At 34.3% G+C, this 17,833-nt stretch overlaps 1 protein-coding gene across 2 annotated transcripts in view; it reads right to left on the reverse strand.

Moving 5' to 3' along the window:
• The window catches only part of LMBRD1 (LMBR1 domain containing 1), a 138,839-nt gene that overhangs the window by 31,310 nt on the left and 89,696 nt on the right, over nt 1-17,833 (reverse strand). For both annotated transcript variants that reach the window (XM_046004962.1, XM_046004963.1), the window contains exons 10-12: nt 3,033-3,097; nt 2,589-2,691; nt 1,886-1,990 (exon numbers count right to left, since the gene is read on the reverse strand). In XM_046004962.1, the coding sequence (XP_045860918.1) occupies nt 1,886-1,990; nt 2,589-2,691; nt 3,033-3,097 (273 nt within the window). The remainder of the gene's footprint in view (nt 1-1,885; nt 1,991-2,588; nt 2,692-3,032; nt 3,098-17,833) is intronic.

A 17,833-nucleotide genomic window follows, 5' to 3' on the forward strand; every position in this document is an offset into this window, starting at 1 on the left:
TTATATTCATGTTTATTTAAAAATCACAGCAAAGCATCTATATTCAAAGGATTCTATAAATGACCCATGAAAAACTCAAGACCTAGAGAATATATAGAGTATTCACCTGGTTTGTTTCCAGGCAAATCTTCTAAAGTTCTTATGTAACAGCATCTATTAGAAGTTTATAGAGCTAAGAAGAATTATGAACTACCACTAACACTATCTGAAGATTAGAGGAAGGAGTTTAAATTATATGTATTAGTAATATATTTGTGGTTTTACATATTACTACACAAGAACAGACATGTCATACATTTCTATGAAATACTCATGACATCCTCCTATTATACTCTGTATAAGTTCTAATTTATCACAATTTATATCAATCTAACTACAAATATTTTCATATATATTTATAATAAAGGAAAACTAAAACATGATAACAAATCCAATAAGCCAGGGGACTTGCTTCATTTCAGTGGCAAGAGCACATTTTTATTTTAGCAACTAAGAAATCACCACCCTATTTTATTAACAGATGTTAGTATAACAGAGAGTAAAAGAATTCTAGTTCTGGATGGGATGACGATAAGAACACCTAAAATTTGACACTTCCCAGTTTCTCTTACATCTAGTCATAACTAACAGTGATAAAATATTAAACACTGAAAGGAAAGAAGTCTGCTGGGGACTTCTCGGAAAGTGTTGCTTTATTATTAATAAGTGTTTTTTTAATGGAGCATGAACAAGATAAACGGAGCTGCAGCAGCCATATTACAGTCATGAGGAAGAAGCCAAGAGCAATACAGAGATGTTGGACTTGACATTTTTGAACTAAAAAGCAATGCTAGATTTTAAAAAATTTTCACAGCAGGAAATCTTTTATTAGTTCAAACCATTATTTAACTGGTTTTTCTTTTACTCCCAGGTGGAAGTAATCTCTAGTCAAATCACCTTCATTTTGAAAAAAAATTTTTTTAAAAGATTTATTTATATATTTATTTAAAAGAGAGAGAGAGAACATGAGAAGGGAGAAGGAGCAGGGGGAGAGGGAAAAGAAGACCCCCCTGAGCAGAAGCCTGATGTGGGGCTCAATCCTAGGACCTAGAGATCATGACCTGAGCTCAAGGTAGATGCTTAACTGACTGAGCCACCCAGGTGCCCCTTGAAATTCTTAATTTATCTCAAAATGAGTGTAAGAAGAAAATAACCCTTCTCCAATCATATAGCAATTTTAACTTCTAGTAGGAAGGGCCATCTTAAGAGCTACAGTGTATTCATTTGTACCTCAATGTGTTTTCATGCAGCCAAACACTAAGGAAAATAATGTAACTTCCAGACCAGGTTTTCTCAACCTTGGCATTATTGACATTTTGGGCTGGATAAGTCTTTGTTATGGATGGCTGCCCTGTACAATCCAGAATGTTTAGGGTTTCTACCCATTAGACACCAGTAGCACCCACTAGTTTTTTGGTTGTTTGTTGTTGTTGGTTGTTTTTTACTGTGGAAGGAGCCAAGATGCCCTTCAACAGATGAATGGATAAAGAAGATGTGGTCCATATATACAATGGACTATTACTCAGCCATCAGAAAGGATGAATACCCACCATTTGCATTGACATGGATGGAACTGAAGGAGATTATGCTAAGTGAAATAAATCAAGCACCCACTAGTTTCAACAACTGCAAAAATCTCCAGCATAGCCAAATGTATGCAGGAGGTAAACCAGCCCATTTAAAAACCACCACTTGGACAAAAAGCACCTTTTTGCTAATGTGAAGTGAAAAAGCTAGTATTTCCCTTTAATATCAAGATATTTACAAATTTATATTATAAATCTAAGTTAACTTGTAGTAATGAAGATTATGTACAAAATTATGAAAACAATATTGTTATACTTACTCTAACCCAAAAGAACCATATGCCAATATTTCGAATTCCCGCCATTGAAGTAAAAATAAAGTACATAATAATAATTGTTATAAGAATATAATCAAGAGGAAACACCTGAAAAAATAAAATTTAATTTAATACATAAACAAATAAATACACAAATTTAATACACAAAATACACAGGGGTCTAGAAGTCATATAAAATTAACTGAAACTTCATTATTCATATTCATATTCAATATTTGACATATTCATTATTGACATATTTGACAAATGCTTAAAATATCAACCCTGATTTTGATCAGGCTACTATGATAATACAAAAGAAAAGAATCCTTAAAAAACAATTACTAAACTGTTACTAAATTGCTTAGTACTCATTATCCTAAGGAAAATCCTATAATGAATTAAACTAAAATTATACTTATATATAAATAAAAGACTTCATTAAAAATTAAAAATAGGGATTGGAAAAGTTCATTAGGTATTACAATATATCCCAAATCAAATTATGTGTAAGAATTCAGCAATGTATCAATATAATCTTTAAAGTAATATATCAATGTGGAAGTTACACATGAATGAAGAGCCAAATCAGCAGAGGACACAGCCTATATTGCCAAGTATTACTAGTTTGTTAATATAGTAATTTGACAGAATGACAATGTTGGCTGAAGAATAAAATGGTGTTTTGTTGTTGTTGTTTACTCACTGTTTGCAGTACAGGCAAAAGCATATTCAGTGGATTACTCAAGTTAGCTCCAAAAATTATAAAACCAGAATCTATTCCAGCTGAATGAAGGGCTTTATCTAAACTAAAACAACAAAAATGATAGTGAATTTACATATTATACTGGCATATTTTCAATTAACTTAGAAAAAATATCCCAAGTTAAGCATGCGGATTCAACAGAGTCAAAGAAAACCACAGGTAACAAATCAAACCTCACTTAAATGTCTTACAGATACTGCTCAACTGAAATAGAACAAAGAAACACTGTCTATTATTGCACCTTTTTAGTCATTCTTTGAGTTAATGCTGCAGAAAACTTCAAGTAAAACAGCTAAAGATGAATAGGCTACTAATGGAATCAAGTATGGAAAATGTACAACATCAGAGGATGTGTGCTTTGGAAAATATGTGTACTATACTTACTTTGACAGGAAGAGAGAAATTATAAACAGCAATGCAACTAAGATGAAAAATATTCCCCAAATGATCTAAAAGTAAAAAAATATTCATTAAAATATAGTTCTAGAAGTTGATATTAAAAGCACAAAACCATTATGCTCAGTAAGAGTTGCAAGCATATGACAATGATCTAAACACAATGATCCAATGTCGACTTCAATTTAGTATATAATCTTAGACATTTGTCATCTAAATTTTCATTATGAGACTGTCTGAAAACACATACACAAAAGAGACAAAGTATTTAAAAGTCTTAATTAGTAAGTAAACAAATGAGACTCTGCTAGGCCATATAAAAGGTTTATATTCAGTTACAATGAAATATAAACTTCAAAGATAACTGAAAACTAAATTAAGACATATATATACATAAAAAACCAAACCCATGAAACTCATCAAGTTATATAAACCTGTTATTAAAAAAGGGAACTTGAAACATTTCCCATGGAATTTTTATACAAATACACACACACATAAACACACACACACACACACACACACACACACACACAGAGGTATATACACACACATATATATACACATGCACACACAAGCATATAATTTACAGTTTTTGTCTATTTTTTTGTGTGTGTATGTATGTGTGTGTGTATCTATCTATATCTATCTATCTATATCTTATACCATGGCCCAGAAAAGTCTGTATAACTGCTACTATTCCTGAAATAGAAAGTATTAACAGCACTGAAGAAACTGTCACCTTAACAATATTTCTGGGAAGAAATGTATTAAGCATTGTAATTGGTAGAATACATTTCCTTCTACCATATGAACTTTACATAAGAGATAGTAAAAAAAAAATCAAAAAATTTTTGAAACTGGGTCTCTAAGGAATAAAAAAGGGCTGCAATCTATGTTAGTAATAACCTCGGCTCTTTTTTTACCTGACATCTTCTCTTAAGTTCTAGCAACGAGAAGGCTGAAGAATCCACAAAATCAGAACAAAAAAAAGAAGATTTTGATTAAGCACAATTAAGCGTTTTTGGCTTCTCTTTTGGAGAAAGAATTGGAATTGATAGGAATAGATGGATAATATCATGAATGTGAGGGTGATTTTCATCTTATTCCACATAACTGCTGAAGTATACTTTAGAATTCTGCCAGGATAAATGAAACAAAATAGTAACACATCAGCCTCCCCACATACAAAGATGAATTTTGGAATAAATTTTAGGCTGTGTTCTAGAATATTCTTCAGTTCTGAAAGAGTACCTCTGGAACCACTGGGAAAGAAAACTGGTAAGAGAACCAAAAAGGATATAGTCATTACCTGAAATAGAAAACACCACTTGTATGCATTTTAGATACTGGAAATTCACGGGAGAATTCATTTATTTAAAAAGGGTATCACTGCTGGTGTTTCTGGGTGGCTGGCTGTTGAACAGCTGACCCTTGACTTCGGCTAAGTCATGACCTCTGGGTAATGGGCTTGAGCCCCACATCAGGCTCCTTGCTCAGCAAGGAATCTGCTTATAGCTTTCCTTCCCCCTCGGCCCCTCCCCCTACTTGTGGTCACATGCTCTCCCTCTCTCTAAAAAGAAATAACTAAACTTTAAAAAAAGCTCTCATTGCTAAAGAAGTTTGAAATGACCCCTTTATAGTAACAAAAGTTCATTAGAAGGTATAAAAGAGCCTACACAATCTTTTTCTACTAGATTTGAGCACCATTATTTGATACCTAGGTGAACCAGAAGACAATATAATTACACCGAGGATCTACAACTGAAACATATTATTTCATAATAGATTGCTAATAAAAAATAGTTTGTAGCATGAGGGCACATAACTGCCAGATGCCAATTAGTAGTACAAAGACATAACACAGAAATAGCAGAAGTTAAAATTCCCTTTCCTTGATGTCCATTTTGGGGGAAGAAAAAAAAAATGGAAAAAAAAATCCTGGACTAGTTTCCCAATCTGTTGGGATGAATGACCAACAGTTACATTGTTTAATCATAGCTACCCAATAGAAAATAGAATAAATATAAAAAAATATAACTTTTACAAAAACCAAGAAAATGAGATCCTAAATTAGTACTTGCAGAATCATGTCAGTGATGACCACCTTGAACTGACCTAAATATTCTACTCTTAGCTATAATGTCAATTTTGAAATAAAGATTAAGCTATAGAGGTGACATCAGTAAGGAGAGAGAGGGTAAGAACGTCTGAAAATCCTCTCCTCCCAAAGGGAGAAACTGGCATAAATTCTCAGAATCAACTTTTTCAACACTAGGGAAATTTACCAAAGCCATGCAACAACCCAAGGACATTTACCAAGAAAAATGACTGAATCTCAGTAAGAACACAGAGCATTATGGCATTTTAACTTGTTGTAGTCCCAAACACTTCTCTCTAGTGTATGGTAGCCTTGAAAGATAGTCTGTAAAAGCCAGAAGACTAGCAGCCTTCTAGGGGATGGAGCTCTTTCAAAGTCTCATTCCCAGAGTATTGTTATTATTTGACCTGCTGGCTAATTCCATGGAAGATCCCACTTGCAAGACCATCTGTTTGACAAGAACTGAAGCTCACATAATACAAAAATCCCTTCTCAGGAGTGTCTGTCAAAAAACTACGGGCAACCAATAACATTATGGCCATAAGAACTGGTAAGTAACAGATAAAAAATAAACTAACCAAAAAGATTAAAATGGAAACCTAGGAAATGAGATGTTCACAGAGGCGCTGAAAAGTTTCCACACACTCCTGGGAATGTAGAAGGCCCTATACATGCCCAGGGCTGTGTGCAAAGTTAGCAAAGATTTGAGAAGGTTTAAACTCCTACTTCTGATTAACTTGAGGCTCTGTACAAGGAGGAAGTGAAGGCTAAGGCATAGTTGCAATATGCCTGCCTGAGTGTTGTAGTAGTATCTCAAAACACACACACTGCCCTTTAGCAAAGATTAGGAGACTTATTGGTTTGAGGTTCAATGACTAGTTCACTCATTAACTAAGCTAACCAAGCAGAGACTTCAGTGACCACATACAACAAAGAATAAAGACTTAAACAGAATTAGTTCACGGAAGTCCAATACAAACAGTGAAGAATAACAATTGCAAACCCTGGGCAGGGGGTGGGGTGAGGGAGGGCAGGAATCTAATCTCCAGAGTTACCACATCATATAGTTTAAAATTTCCCAGGTTTTAAGAAAAAAAAATTAAGTGACATGCAAAGGAACAAATAAAAATTGTCAACACAGAGGGGGGAAAATCAACACACAATGTCTTTCAGGAACCCTAGAAGCCCAGACATTGGATTTACCCAACAAAAACTTTAAATCCATGTTTTAAATTGTTCAAAGAACTAAAGAAAACCATGAAATAAAACAAATTAAGAAAACAATGTCTCACTAAATAAATTATAAAAAAGAAGTAAACTGAAATTCTGGAGTTTAAATGCCCATGAACATTTCACTAGAAGGGCTAAACAGCAGATTTGAGCAGGACAGAAGAAAAAAATCATCGAACTTCAAGAGAAATCAACTGAGATGATTAAGTCTGAGGAAGAGAAAGAGAAAAAACAATGAAATAAAATGAACAGAGCCTCAGACACATGTGACACCATGAAGCATAGTAATAAAAGTTCAATGGGATTCCCAGAAAAAAAAAGGAGGTAAAAGGGCAGAAAGAATAAGAAATAATGGGCAAAAACATTCTAAATTAGATGAAAAATAACTCATGTATCCAAGAAACTCAACAAACTCCAAGAGGAATAAATTCAAAGACATCTACACCTAGACATGCATAAATGGTAGGAAGGGCAAATCAGAGATCTTGAAAGTAGCAAGAAGGAAGAGACTCATCATGTAAAACAGATTCTCAGCAAGATTAATAGCTCATTTCCTATCAGAAACCATGCAGGCCAGAAAACAGTGGTAAAACAGTATGGATAAACCTAGAATAAACGAACAAATTCCCAGAAAAACACGAATTACAAAAACTGATTTTTAAAAAAAGAAAATATGAAGAGATCTATAGCAAGTAAAGGGATTGAATAAGTTATCAAAAACTTCCCAAAATAACAGCCCAGAACAAGATGACTTCACTAGTGAATTTTACTAAAGGTTAAGAATTAATACTAATTTTTTATAAACTTTTCCAAAAAAAGAAAGGAAGAAAAAGAAGGATGACTTCCCAGCTCAATCTATGATACCAGTATTACTCTGATACTAAAACCAGTCAAATACAATCACAAAAAAATGAAACCTATAGACTAATGTTCCTTATAAAAATGACTATTAGAGTCCTGAACAAAATATTAGCAAACAAATTGGGCAACATGTAAAAAGAATAATGTACATAATCATGTGCAATATATCCAAGGAATGCAGGTTGGTTCAACATAAAGAAATCAATCAATATAATACAATGTTTTAACAGAAAAAAGGTCAGAAACCACATGATCTCAACAGGCACAGAAAAAGCACTCAACCAAATGCAACACACTTTCATTTAAAAAAAAAAAAGCACAATAAATTAGAATTACATGGGATAGTCCTCAGTCTGTTAAGTGTATCTAAAAAACTTATACAGCTAATATTATATTTAATGGTGACACACTAAAAGCTTTCCCATTAAAAGCAAGGAAAAAGCAAGGATGTTCACTCTTTTTTCTTTTTTTTAAGATTTTATTTACTTATTTGAGAGAGAGAGAGAGAGACAGAAATAGAGACAGAAAGCACAAGCGGGGAGGAGAGGGAGAAGCAGGCTCCACACTGAACAGGGACCCCGACTCAGAGCTTGATCCTAGGACCCTGGGATCATGATCTGACAGCTTAACTGACTTCGCAACCCAAGTGCCCCAAGGATGATAACTCTTGCCACCTCCTGTCATATATATATATATATATAGAGAGAGAGAGAGACCTATATCTATATCTGTATCTCTCTCTCTCCATATATATATATACCTCTGCAGATGACATCTTATAGACAGAAAATCTTAAGAATAATACAATAAAACAATTGGAACAAATAAATGAATTCAACAAGACTACAGGATACAAGATCAACATACAAAAATTAGCTGTATTCTGTATGCTAGCAGTGTACTGTCTGAAATGAAAATACACACATATGGGACAATAAGGCTAGCTTGAATAAAACAAAGGAGATTCAAGGGAGACAAGAAACATGAGAAGTTGGGGCTTTAATACAGGGAAAAGGTCTATTACCAAACGGGGACAGAAAAGAAAGATACCCTTAAAAAAACTGGCATTTAAAATTAGGTACAAAGGTTGGCTAGAATTTTAAAAATTAAATAAGCCTCATTACTAACTCCTAAGTCTTCAGTTCCTCTCCTCAGTGGTAACTACCATTAGTTCTTACAAATCCTGCCCAAAAGGTGTATGCTGAGGGGTGTGTGTGTTTCAAAAGAGTATCTACCACACACGATATCTGCAACCTGAACATTAGTTTCAATTAAAATACAACACACATCCTGTAGACTACTTTAAGCATTTAAGAAATGATTTCATTTTATATATAACACATATAACTTCATTTTAATGGCTATAGAGAACAATATTTCCAAGTATGGAGGTAAATAATTCATTAAGCCAATCTCCTATTGATGGACACTAGTTATTTTTACATGTGTTTATTAGAAACAAAGGTGCAACAAACAAAAAGTGATTCTTAAACACTTAATAGACTTTTATAACATTTTTGAGTTTACAGAAAAATTGAGGTATCAGTACTGAAGTTCTTATAAACCTCTCCCATATAATTTCTCCTATTAACATTCTGCATTAGTGTGGTACATTTGTTACAACTGATAATACTGACACATTACCTAAAGTTCATAGTTTACATTAAAATTCAATTTTTGAAAAAAAAAAAAAAACTTCAATTTTTATGTTATAAAGTTCTATAGGGTTTGCCAAATACATAACCTCCTATATCCACCATTACAGTATCACACCAAATAGCTTCACTGGCTTAAAATCTCCTGTTTCACCTATCCATCTTATTTTACCTCACTCTAACCCCTGACAACCAGTGATCTTTTCTCTGTCTTTACAGTTTTGCTTTTTCCAGAATAGAGCTAGAATCATAAATTATGTAGTGTTCATACACTGCCTCCTTTCCCTTACTATACATATAGATACATACACACACACACACACACACACACACACACACATGTTCCTTTACTCTTTTGTGTGGTTTGATGGGTTATTTCTTTTTCTTTACTGAGTAATATTCCATTGTATGGAAGTACCATAATTTGTCCATTTGCCACGAAGGAGATCTTGGTTGCTTCAAAGTTTTGGCAATTATGAATAAAGCAACTACAAACATTCATGCACAGATTTTTGTGCAGACATAACTTTTCAACACAGCTGGATAAACACCTAGGAGCATATCTGCTGGATTGTATGAAAAGACCAAGTTTATTTAGTTTTACAAGAAACTGCCAGGGGTGCCTGGTGGTGCAGTCGGTTAAGTGACTAACTCTTGGTTTCAGCTTGGGTTGTAATCTTAGGGCTGTGGGATAGAGCCCTGCATCACACTTGTGATCACCCCCAAGTCCACCTGGGATTCTCCCTCTCCCTCTGCCCCTTCCACTTGCATGCTCTCTCTTAAATAAATGTCTTAAAAAAAAAAAAAAATGCCAAACTGTGTTCCAAGATGGCAGTACAGCTTTGCATTCCCATCAGCAACAAATGAGTTCCTGTTGTTCTACATCTTTGCCAGCATTTGGTTTTGTCAGATAATTTTTTAGTGTGAAATTTTTCACTGATTTAATCTGTAATTCCTTAAAGAAATATGATGTTAAGTATCTTTTTATATGCTTATTGTCCATTTGCATATCTTCTTTCGGGATGGGTGTGTCAACTTTGGCCCATTTTTAAAAATTATATATTATTTTCAGTGTTCCAAGATTCACTGTTTATGCAGCCCACCCAGTGCTCCTCCTTAATTAACATAACATAACATAACATAACATAACATAACATAACATAACATACGTGCCCTCCTTAATACCCACCACCAGGCTCACCCTTTTTTAAAAAATTGGGTAATTTCTTATCATTTGAGTTTTAGGAGTATTTTGTATATTTTGGATTGAAGCCCTTTATCAGATTTGTATTCTGCAAATATTTTCTCTCAGTCTATAACCTTTTTACTCTCTTAACAGTGTCCTTCACAGAGCAGAAGTTTTTAATTTTAGTAAAGTTACCAAGTTTTTCCTTCATGGATCATGCTTTGGTGATGTACTCAAAAACTAAGGTAAGCTAGATTTTCTTCTATGTTATTTCTATAAGTTTTATAGATTTTTTTTTTAATATACTGGGTCTATAATACATTTTGAGTTAAGTTTTGTGCAAGGTATAAGGTCTATGTTTAGATTCACTTTTTTTTTAATAAATGCCAAATTTTTTCAGCACCACTTGTTGAAAAGACTATCCTTTCTCTAATGAATTGTCTTTGCTTCTTTATCAAAGATCAGTTGACTACACTATGGGTCTATTTCTGGGCTCTCTATTCTGTTGCACTGATTTATATGTCTCTTCTTCCACCAGTACTATGCTGTCTTGATTACTGTAGCTTTATAGGAAGTCTTGAAGTTGGGTGGTAGCAGTCTTCTGACTTTGTCCTTAAGTATTGTGCAGGCTATTCTGGGTCTTTTTTCCTCCACATACGTTTTAGAATCAATTTGGCAATATTCACGAAATACCTTGCTGGGGTTTTCATTGGAATTGTACTAAATTTACAGATCAAGTTGGGAAAACGGACCTCTTAAAAAATGTTGTTTTAGAAATATAAATATATAGAACAGAAACCAATTTTTTCCGGTGTATTAATCAGATAAAAATCATGTTACTTTCGTTAAAGCACAGTAAAAAGGTGAAATGTCATAATCTATGAAGATTACCAAGTAAGACATTATTTTTGTCAGAGTAAAAAATACTATAAATGCTACTAACTTTATATGCGATGTTATCTAAACCAATGATGGATCAACTGGCTAGAAAATTTTCCATTACCTGCAAAGAAAATTAAGTTCCTCTATGTCATGAAAGCATATCATTCCCCAAAATCTCTTCCCTTTCCCTTTGACATTAAGTTTTAAAAACCCTATATTCTTTTCATTTAAATCAGTAGTTCTAAACTGGACAACTCCCCCTTCAAAGGCCGTTTGACAATGTTTACAGAAAGTCTGTCATGATTTAGGGGGAAGGGAAGGTTACATCAAGCAGATAAGAATGAGGCTAAAGGAATGCTGTTAAACATCCTACAACACACAGGACAGTACTCAGCCTCTCCAACAAAGCACTATTGGGCCACAAATGTCAAAGATGTTGAGATGGGGAAAGTCTGATTTAAATTGAACCCTGCATTATATTAGAAAGGAGCATGAATAAGCTATCATTTTAGCAAAAATAAACTTACGTTCTCTTCAAATTATTTTAAGATGCTTATTAGCTTAAAATAAATCTCTTATCCTAGAATTTAATATCATCTGACAATGTGAAACAAAACTTCCAAGCAATATAAAAGAAATAATATAGGGTGAGTTTTTTTTTTTTTAAGACACACATCTTATCAGATTTCATAGGTTAATTTCCCATATTCATAAATAACTTTTGTATATACAGGAATATGACCAAAAACAGTAGAAAGGTGCCACGCATCTAGAGATTCAAACAAAAGTTAAAGGATAAAATTAAAGTACTTTCTATTGTATTTTATTATTAATGTTACCTTAAGTAAAATACCACGTACTTTTTCCTTTTTTGCCAAAAAGCAATGGCTGGTATCAAGAATGTTTAAAAAAAAATTGTAGTTTTCTAACTCTTTAATAAGAATGAGGTTAGGAAACAGAAGCATTCCTTCTTTAAAATTGCTTAGAATCTTGTTAACCAAAGAGTGGTCATGGACCAGTAGAATCAGTATCACCTGGGAGCCTGTTGGAAATACATACTTTTGGGGCCGAATTCAGGCGGACTAGATCAGAATCTGTATTTTAACAAGATTCCTGAGGAATATTAACATTAAAATTGAGAAGCTGTGCCTTAAAAAAGCATTTAGAATGTTAGATGACTACATTAAAAAGATACCAGGTAAACCCAGGTTACAAGTTTGAAAAGAGAATTTTGGAATGGAAAACTAGATTGAAATTTTAACCCAAACTGAACTTTCTTCTCTCCAGAGGCTATCGGACATCATATGTCAAGTATTACATAGCACCATCTGACATTATATGTTAAGTATTACATAGCCAGTAGCCATGGGTCTCAGGCCCCTAACTCTAGAGACCAAATCAATTAGTCTTCAAGACTTTCCTCATGGGTAGAAGGTAAGAACATACAATTTCCACTAGCAAATTTGATATAGTTTGTAAGTTATAGTTCTAAGAAGTTTTATAGGCTGCAAATGTTCTACAAAAGTTTTTTTAAAAAGTTAGAAAATCAGTAATATTCAGCTCTGGCCATAAATTATTATATTGCAAATAAAATATTTGCAACATATTGCATGGAACACTGGTGTTACATGTAAACAATGAATCCTGGAACACATAAAAAACTAATGATGTACTGTATGGTGACTAACATAATAAAAATAAATAAATAAAGAAATTTTAAAAAAGAAAATTATTACTATTGCAAAGATCCTCACAGTGATTTGTCAGTGTAGTACCAGCTTATGATACTTGGTCATAGTTACAACTTTCCTTATATTAGAAGCAATTTCTTCAGTTCAATACTATTCTGATGGAAGAGACTTTCAAATGAAGTGGTAAGGATAATGCCAAAAACTGGGGGTGAGGAAGTAGGGGAAATCTAGTAAAGGTTAAGACTTTAATGTTTTATTTTAGTAAAATTTCAGACATATGGAGAAAACTGCAAATAGTGCACAAAGAATTTCGATATACCTTCCAACCAGATTCAACAAATCATAACGTTTACTTTGCTTTATCATTCTCCATCTGGCTGAAATATTATTTTTGAGAATGAGTTGCAGAAATATACTTTAATACCTATTCTCTAAAAGCAAATTCTTTCACATTATCATATTTCAATTGTCAAAATCAAGAAATTAATACTGATAGAATGCTATTATCTAATCTATAGACCTTATTCAAACTTCAATTTTTCCACAAAAAAAAGCTGTTTTCCTGGCTCAAAATAAATTCAGCACTATACATTGCTTTTGTTTAGCGTTTCTGTTTAGCATCCTTTAATTTGGAACAGTTCCTAAATCTCTTTTATTTTCATGACCTTTAGATGTTGAGGAGTAGAGGGCAGTTATCTGTGTTGTCCTTCAATGTGAGTTGCCTATTTCCTCACACTTAATTTAGCTCATGTATTTTTAGCAAAAATGACAGAGGAACAATCATACCTATTGCCTCATTACTGATGAGCTTAACTTGGATCACATGGTTAAGGTGGTTCTGGTCATATTTCTCCACTGTAAAATGACTACTGTCCTCTTTGTAAAATTAGTAAGTCTTATAGGGATATAGTCATAGTCTGAGAATATGGGAATATCCTATTCTCTCCAAACTCTCACCTTCTACTTTTAGTATTCATTTATGTCTCTTGAAAGAAGCAGTATGTGGTGTTTTACCAAATACTGATTTTCTGATACTCATTCTACATTTATTAGGATTCCATAGCAGGGAAGAGCTTTCCTTTCTCCATTTACTCATTTAATAAATATCAATATATTCATATATTTTGATACTTAAATGGTCCCAGATTTAGGAAGTGGGAGCCCTTTTAAGCTAGTTCCTTTTATCATACCCCAGCTACTCCTCAGAACATCCTCTCCTTCTGACATAAGCAGGTGTGGGCTTATATATTTTCCCAGCACTCGTCTCAGTATCATTTCTCCAATCAGCCCTGTCTTCTTTCAATGCAGTTAGTGTTTTATCTATTTATTAAATTAATAATGTTTTATTAATTAAAACATACACATAGAAATTATATTAACTGATCTGTTTTTCCTCTCTGATTACTTTCTGCTTTTATGTTTGTTTTCTTGTGTTTTCTTTTGGTTTACTTTGCCCACCTTTTGTGCTTGGAATTTAGTGTGTATGTTTTTATCCTTTTATTTTTATGAATAAGTGTGTTTATGGCTTTGAATTTCCTGATCACTATTTCCTGAACACTGTTTTAAATGTATCCCATAGATTCTAATATGATGTTCATTAATTTTTAGAAATTTTGCAATTTGTTTTTCTCCTTTCCTTTCACCCAAGAGTTGCTGAATATAAGGTTAATTTCCAAGTGAAAAGCGCCTTAGCTTATTGATTTTGTTGTAATTTCTAATTTTAATGCTGCACTGCAATCAGGGAAGAGTTGTCTGTAGTACATCCACTCTGTAGACTTCACTGACAGCTTCTTCATGACACAATATATGATCAATTTAGTGAATATTCCATGTGCACTTGGAGAGAAGGTATTGGGATGTAAAGTTCAAAAGTTATGATACACCTTATTGATTAAATTTAGGTCTTCTATAATCTTACTCAATTTTGTGCACCTCAAATGTCTTCCCCTGACTATGGTGTTATGTTATTCTCCTACCGTTAACATATTTCAACCTATGTCTCCTTGATCTCTCATACTTCTTGCTTCATAAGATTGGCTACTGTGTTCTTTGGTACATAACTATTTTATTTTCCTTGCAACTTGTGAATTTTCATATTAACAGGTATATTAGTTTTCTATTGCTACACTGACAAACTACTACAAATTTCGTGGCTTAAAACAGCAACTACTTATTATTCTGTAGGTCAGAAATACATGCACAGCATAGTTCTGCTGGTTCTCTGCTTAAGGTCGCATAATACCAAGTTGTCAACAGTTCCCTTCCAGAGACTCTGGGGAAGAATCACTTCATGCTCTTTGAGATTGTTCACAGAATTCAGTTCCTTGAGGTGACAAGGCCAATAGTCTTTGCTGGCTATCAACGGGGAGCCTCGCAATTCCTTAAACTGCTGGCATTCCTTTTCACACTAGCCCCCTTCATTTTCAAATTAGTAATGGCAAGTCAAGTCTTTCTCACATTTTTACTATCTCTCTCTAACTCTAGCCAAAAAAGTTCTATGATTTTAAAGGCTCATATTATTAGACTGGGCCCTCTCTGATAATCCAGGATAACCTCCGTGAAGTCTGTAACCATAACTGCATCTGCACAGTCCCCTTTGCCACTTCATGTAACATTCTAAGGGTTCCACGGATTAGGGAATGGAAATCACTGGGGAGAGAAGAAGGGATTCTGACTATCACAAAACGTATCCTTTGTTGGATTTAACGTCTTTAAGCTTGAAATTCTACTTTATTCTAACACCAAGATCACTGTATGTTTTCTTATTATTTCCACAAGCCTCACAAATCTTTCAACACACATTTTTAGCCTTTGTCAATCTGTTTTAGGTGTTTCCTTTAAATGGCATATAGTTCTATCTTGCTTTTTGAGGAAAATTAAAATTTTTCTTTTAATAGTGAGTTATTCCATTCATATTTATTGATATGCCTGAAACATTAATCTCAACAGTCTTACTGTCTGAGAACTGTGTGTATATTTCTTGTGTTCCTTACTTAATGTGTGTTCTTCACTCCTTTAGTTCCTTTTTGTCAAGAAGGTTTATACTTTTGTTTTGGTGTATTTCAATTTTCTTATTTAGCCCTTTGGTATAGAGTTGTTTAGTTTTTATGTATCCAACTTCCACCTCACTCCCCACACAGTAATCTATAAGAAATCCTACTTCTCTTTTCCCTTTCTTAATTGCATGATTTGTTTAATCAGAACAATGTTTATAGTCTCATCCTTGCCCACATCTTTTCTTCACAGATCTGCAATATTAAATATTCACCTTTATTTCTTTTGCTGATGTTTTCCCTCTTTTTTTTTTTTTTTTTTTTTTTTTATTTATTTTTTTTCAGCGTAACAGTATTCATTTTTTTTGCACAACACCCAGTGCTCCATGCAAAACGTGCCCTCCCCATCACCCACCACCTGTTCCCCCAACCTCCCACCCCTGACCCTTCAAAACCCTCAGGTTGTTTTTCAGAGTCCATAGTCTCTTATGGTTCGCCTCCCCTCCCCAATGTCCATAGCCCCCTCCCCCTCTCCCAATCCCACTTCCCCCCAGCAACCCCCAGTTTGTTTTGTGAGATTAAGAGTCATTTATGGTTTGTCTCCCTCCCAATCCCATCTTGTTTCATGTATTCTTCTCCTATCCCCCTACCCCCCCATGTTGCTTCTCCATGTCCTCATATCAGGGAGATCATATGATAGTTGTCTTTCTCCGATTGACTTATTTCACTAAGCATGATACGCTCTAGTTCCATCCACGTCGTCGCAAATGGCAAGATTTCATTTCTTTTGATGGCTGCATAGTATTCCATTGTGTATATATACCACATCTTCTTGATCCATTCATCTGTTGATGGACATCTAGGTTCTTTCCATAGTCTGGCTATTGTAGACATTGCTGCTATAAACATTCGGGTACACGTGCCCCTTCGGATCACTATGTTTGTATCTTTAGGGTAAATACCCAGTAGTGCAATTGCTGGGTCATAGGGTAGTTCTATTTTCAACATTTTGAGGAACCTCCATGCTGTTTTCCAGAGTGGTTGCACCAGCTTGCATTCCCACCAACAGTGGAGGAGGGTTCCCCTTTCTCCACATCCTCGCCAGCATCTGTCATTTCCTGACTTGTTAATTTTAGCCATTCTGACTGGTGTGAGGTGATATCTCATTGTGGTTTTGATTTGTATTTCCCTGATGCCGAGTGACGTGGAGCACTTTTTCATGTGTCTGTTGGCCATCTGGATGTCTTCTTTGCAGAAATGTCTGTTCATGTCCTCTGCCCATTTCTTGATTGGATTGTTTGTTCTTTGGGTGTTGAGTTTGCTAAGTTCCTTATAGATTTTGGATACTAGCCCTTTATCTGATATGTCGTTTGCAAATATCTTCTCCCATTCTGTCAGCTGTCTTTTGGTTTTGTTAACTGTTTCCTTTGCTGTGCAAAAGCTTTTGATCTTGATGAAATCCCAATAGTTCATTTTCGCCCTTGCTTCCCTTGCCTTTGCCGTTGTTCCTAGGAAGATGTTGCTGCGGCTGAGGTCGAAGAGGTTGCTGCCTGCATTCTCCTCAAGGATTTTGATGGATTCCTTTCTCACATTGAGGTCCTTCATCCATTTGGAGTCTATTTTCGTGTGTGGTGTAAGGAAGTGGTCCAATTTCATTTTTCTGCATGTGGCTGTCCAATTTTCCCAGCACCATTTATTGAAGAGGCTGTCTTTTTTCCATTGGACATTCTTTCCTGCTTTGTCAAAGATGAGTTGACCATAGAGTTGAGGGTCGATTTCTGGGCTCTCTATTCTGTTCCACTGGTCTATGTGTCTGTTTTTGTGCCAGTACCATGCTGTCTTGATGATGACAGCTTTGTAATAGAGCTTGAAGTCCGGAATTGTGATGCCACCAACTTTGACTTTGTTCTTCAATATTCCTTTGGCTATTCGAGGTCTTTTCTGGTTCCATATAAATTTTAGGATTATTTGTTCCATTTCTTTGAAAAAAATGGATGGTATTTTGATAGGGATTGCATTAAATGTGTAGATTGCTTTAGGTAGCATAGACATTTTCACAATATTTATTCTTCCAATCCAGGAGCATGGAACATTTTTCCATTTTTTTGTGTCTTCCTCAATTTCTTTCATGAGTACTTTATAATTTTCTGTGTATAGATTCTTCGTCTCTTTGGTTAGGTTTATTCCTAG

The sequence above is a fragment of the Meles meles genome, chromosome 5 (assembly GCF_922984935.1).
Source record: "Meles meles chromosome 5, mMelMel3.1 paternal haplotype, whole genome shotgun sequence".
Lineage (NCBI taxonomy): Eukaryota > Metazoa > Chordata > Mammalia > Carnivora > Mustelidae > Meles > Meles meles.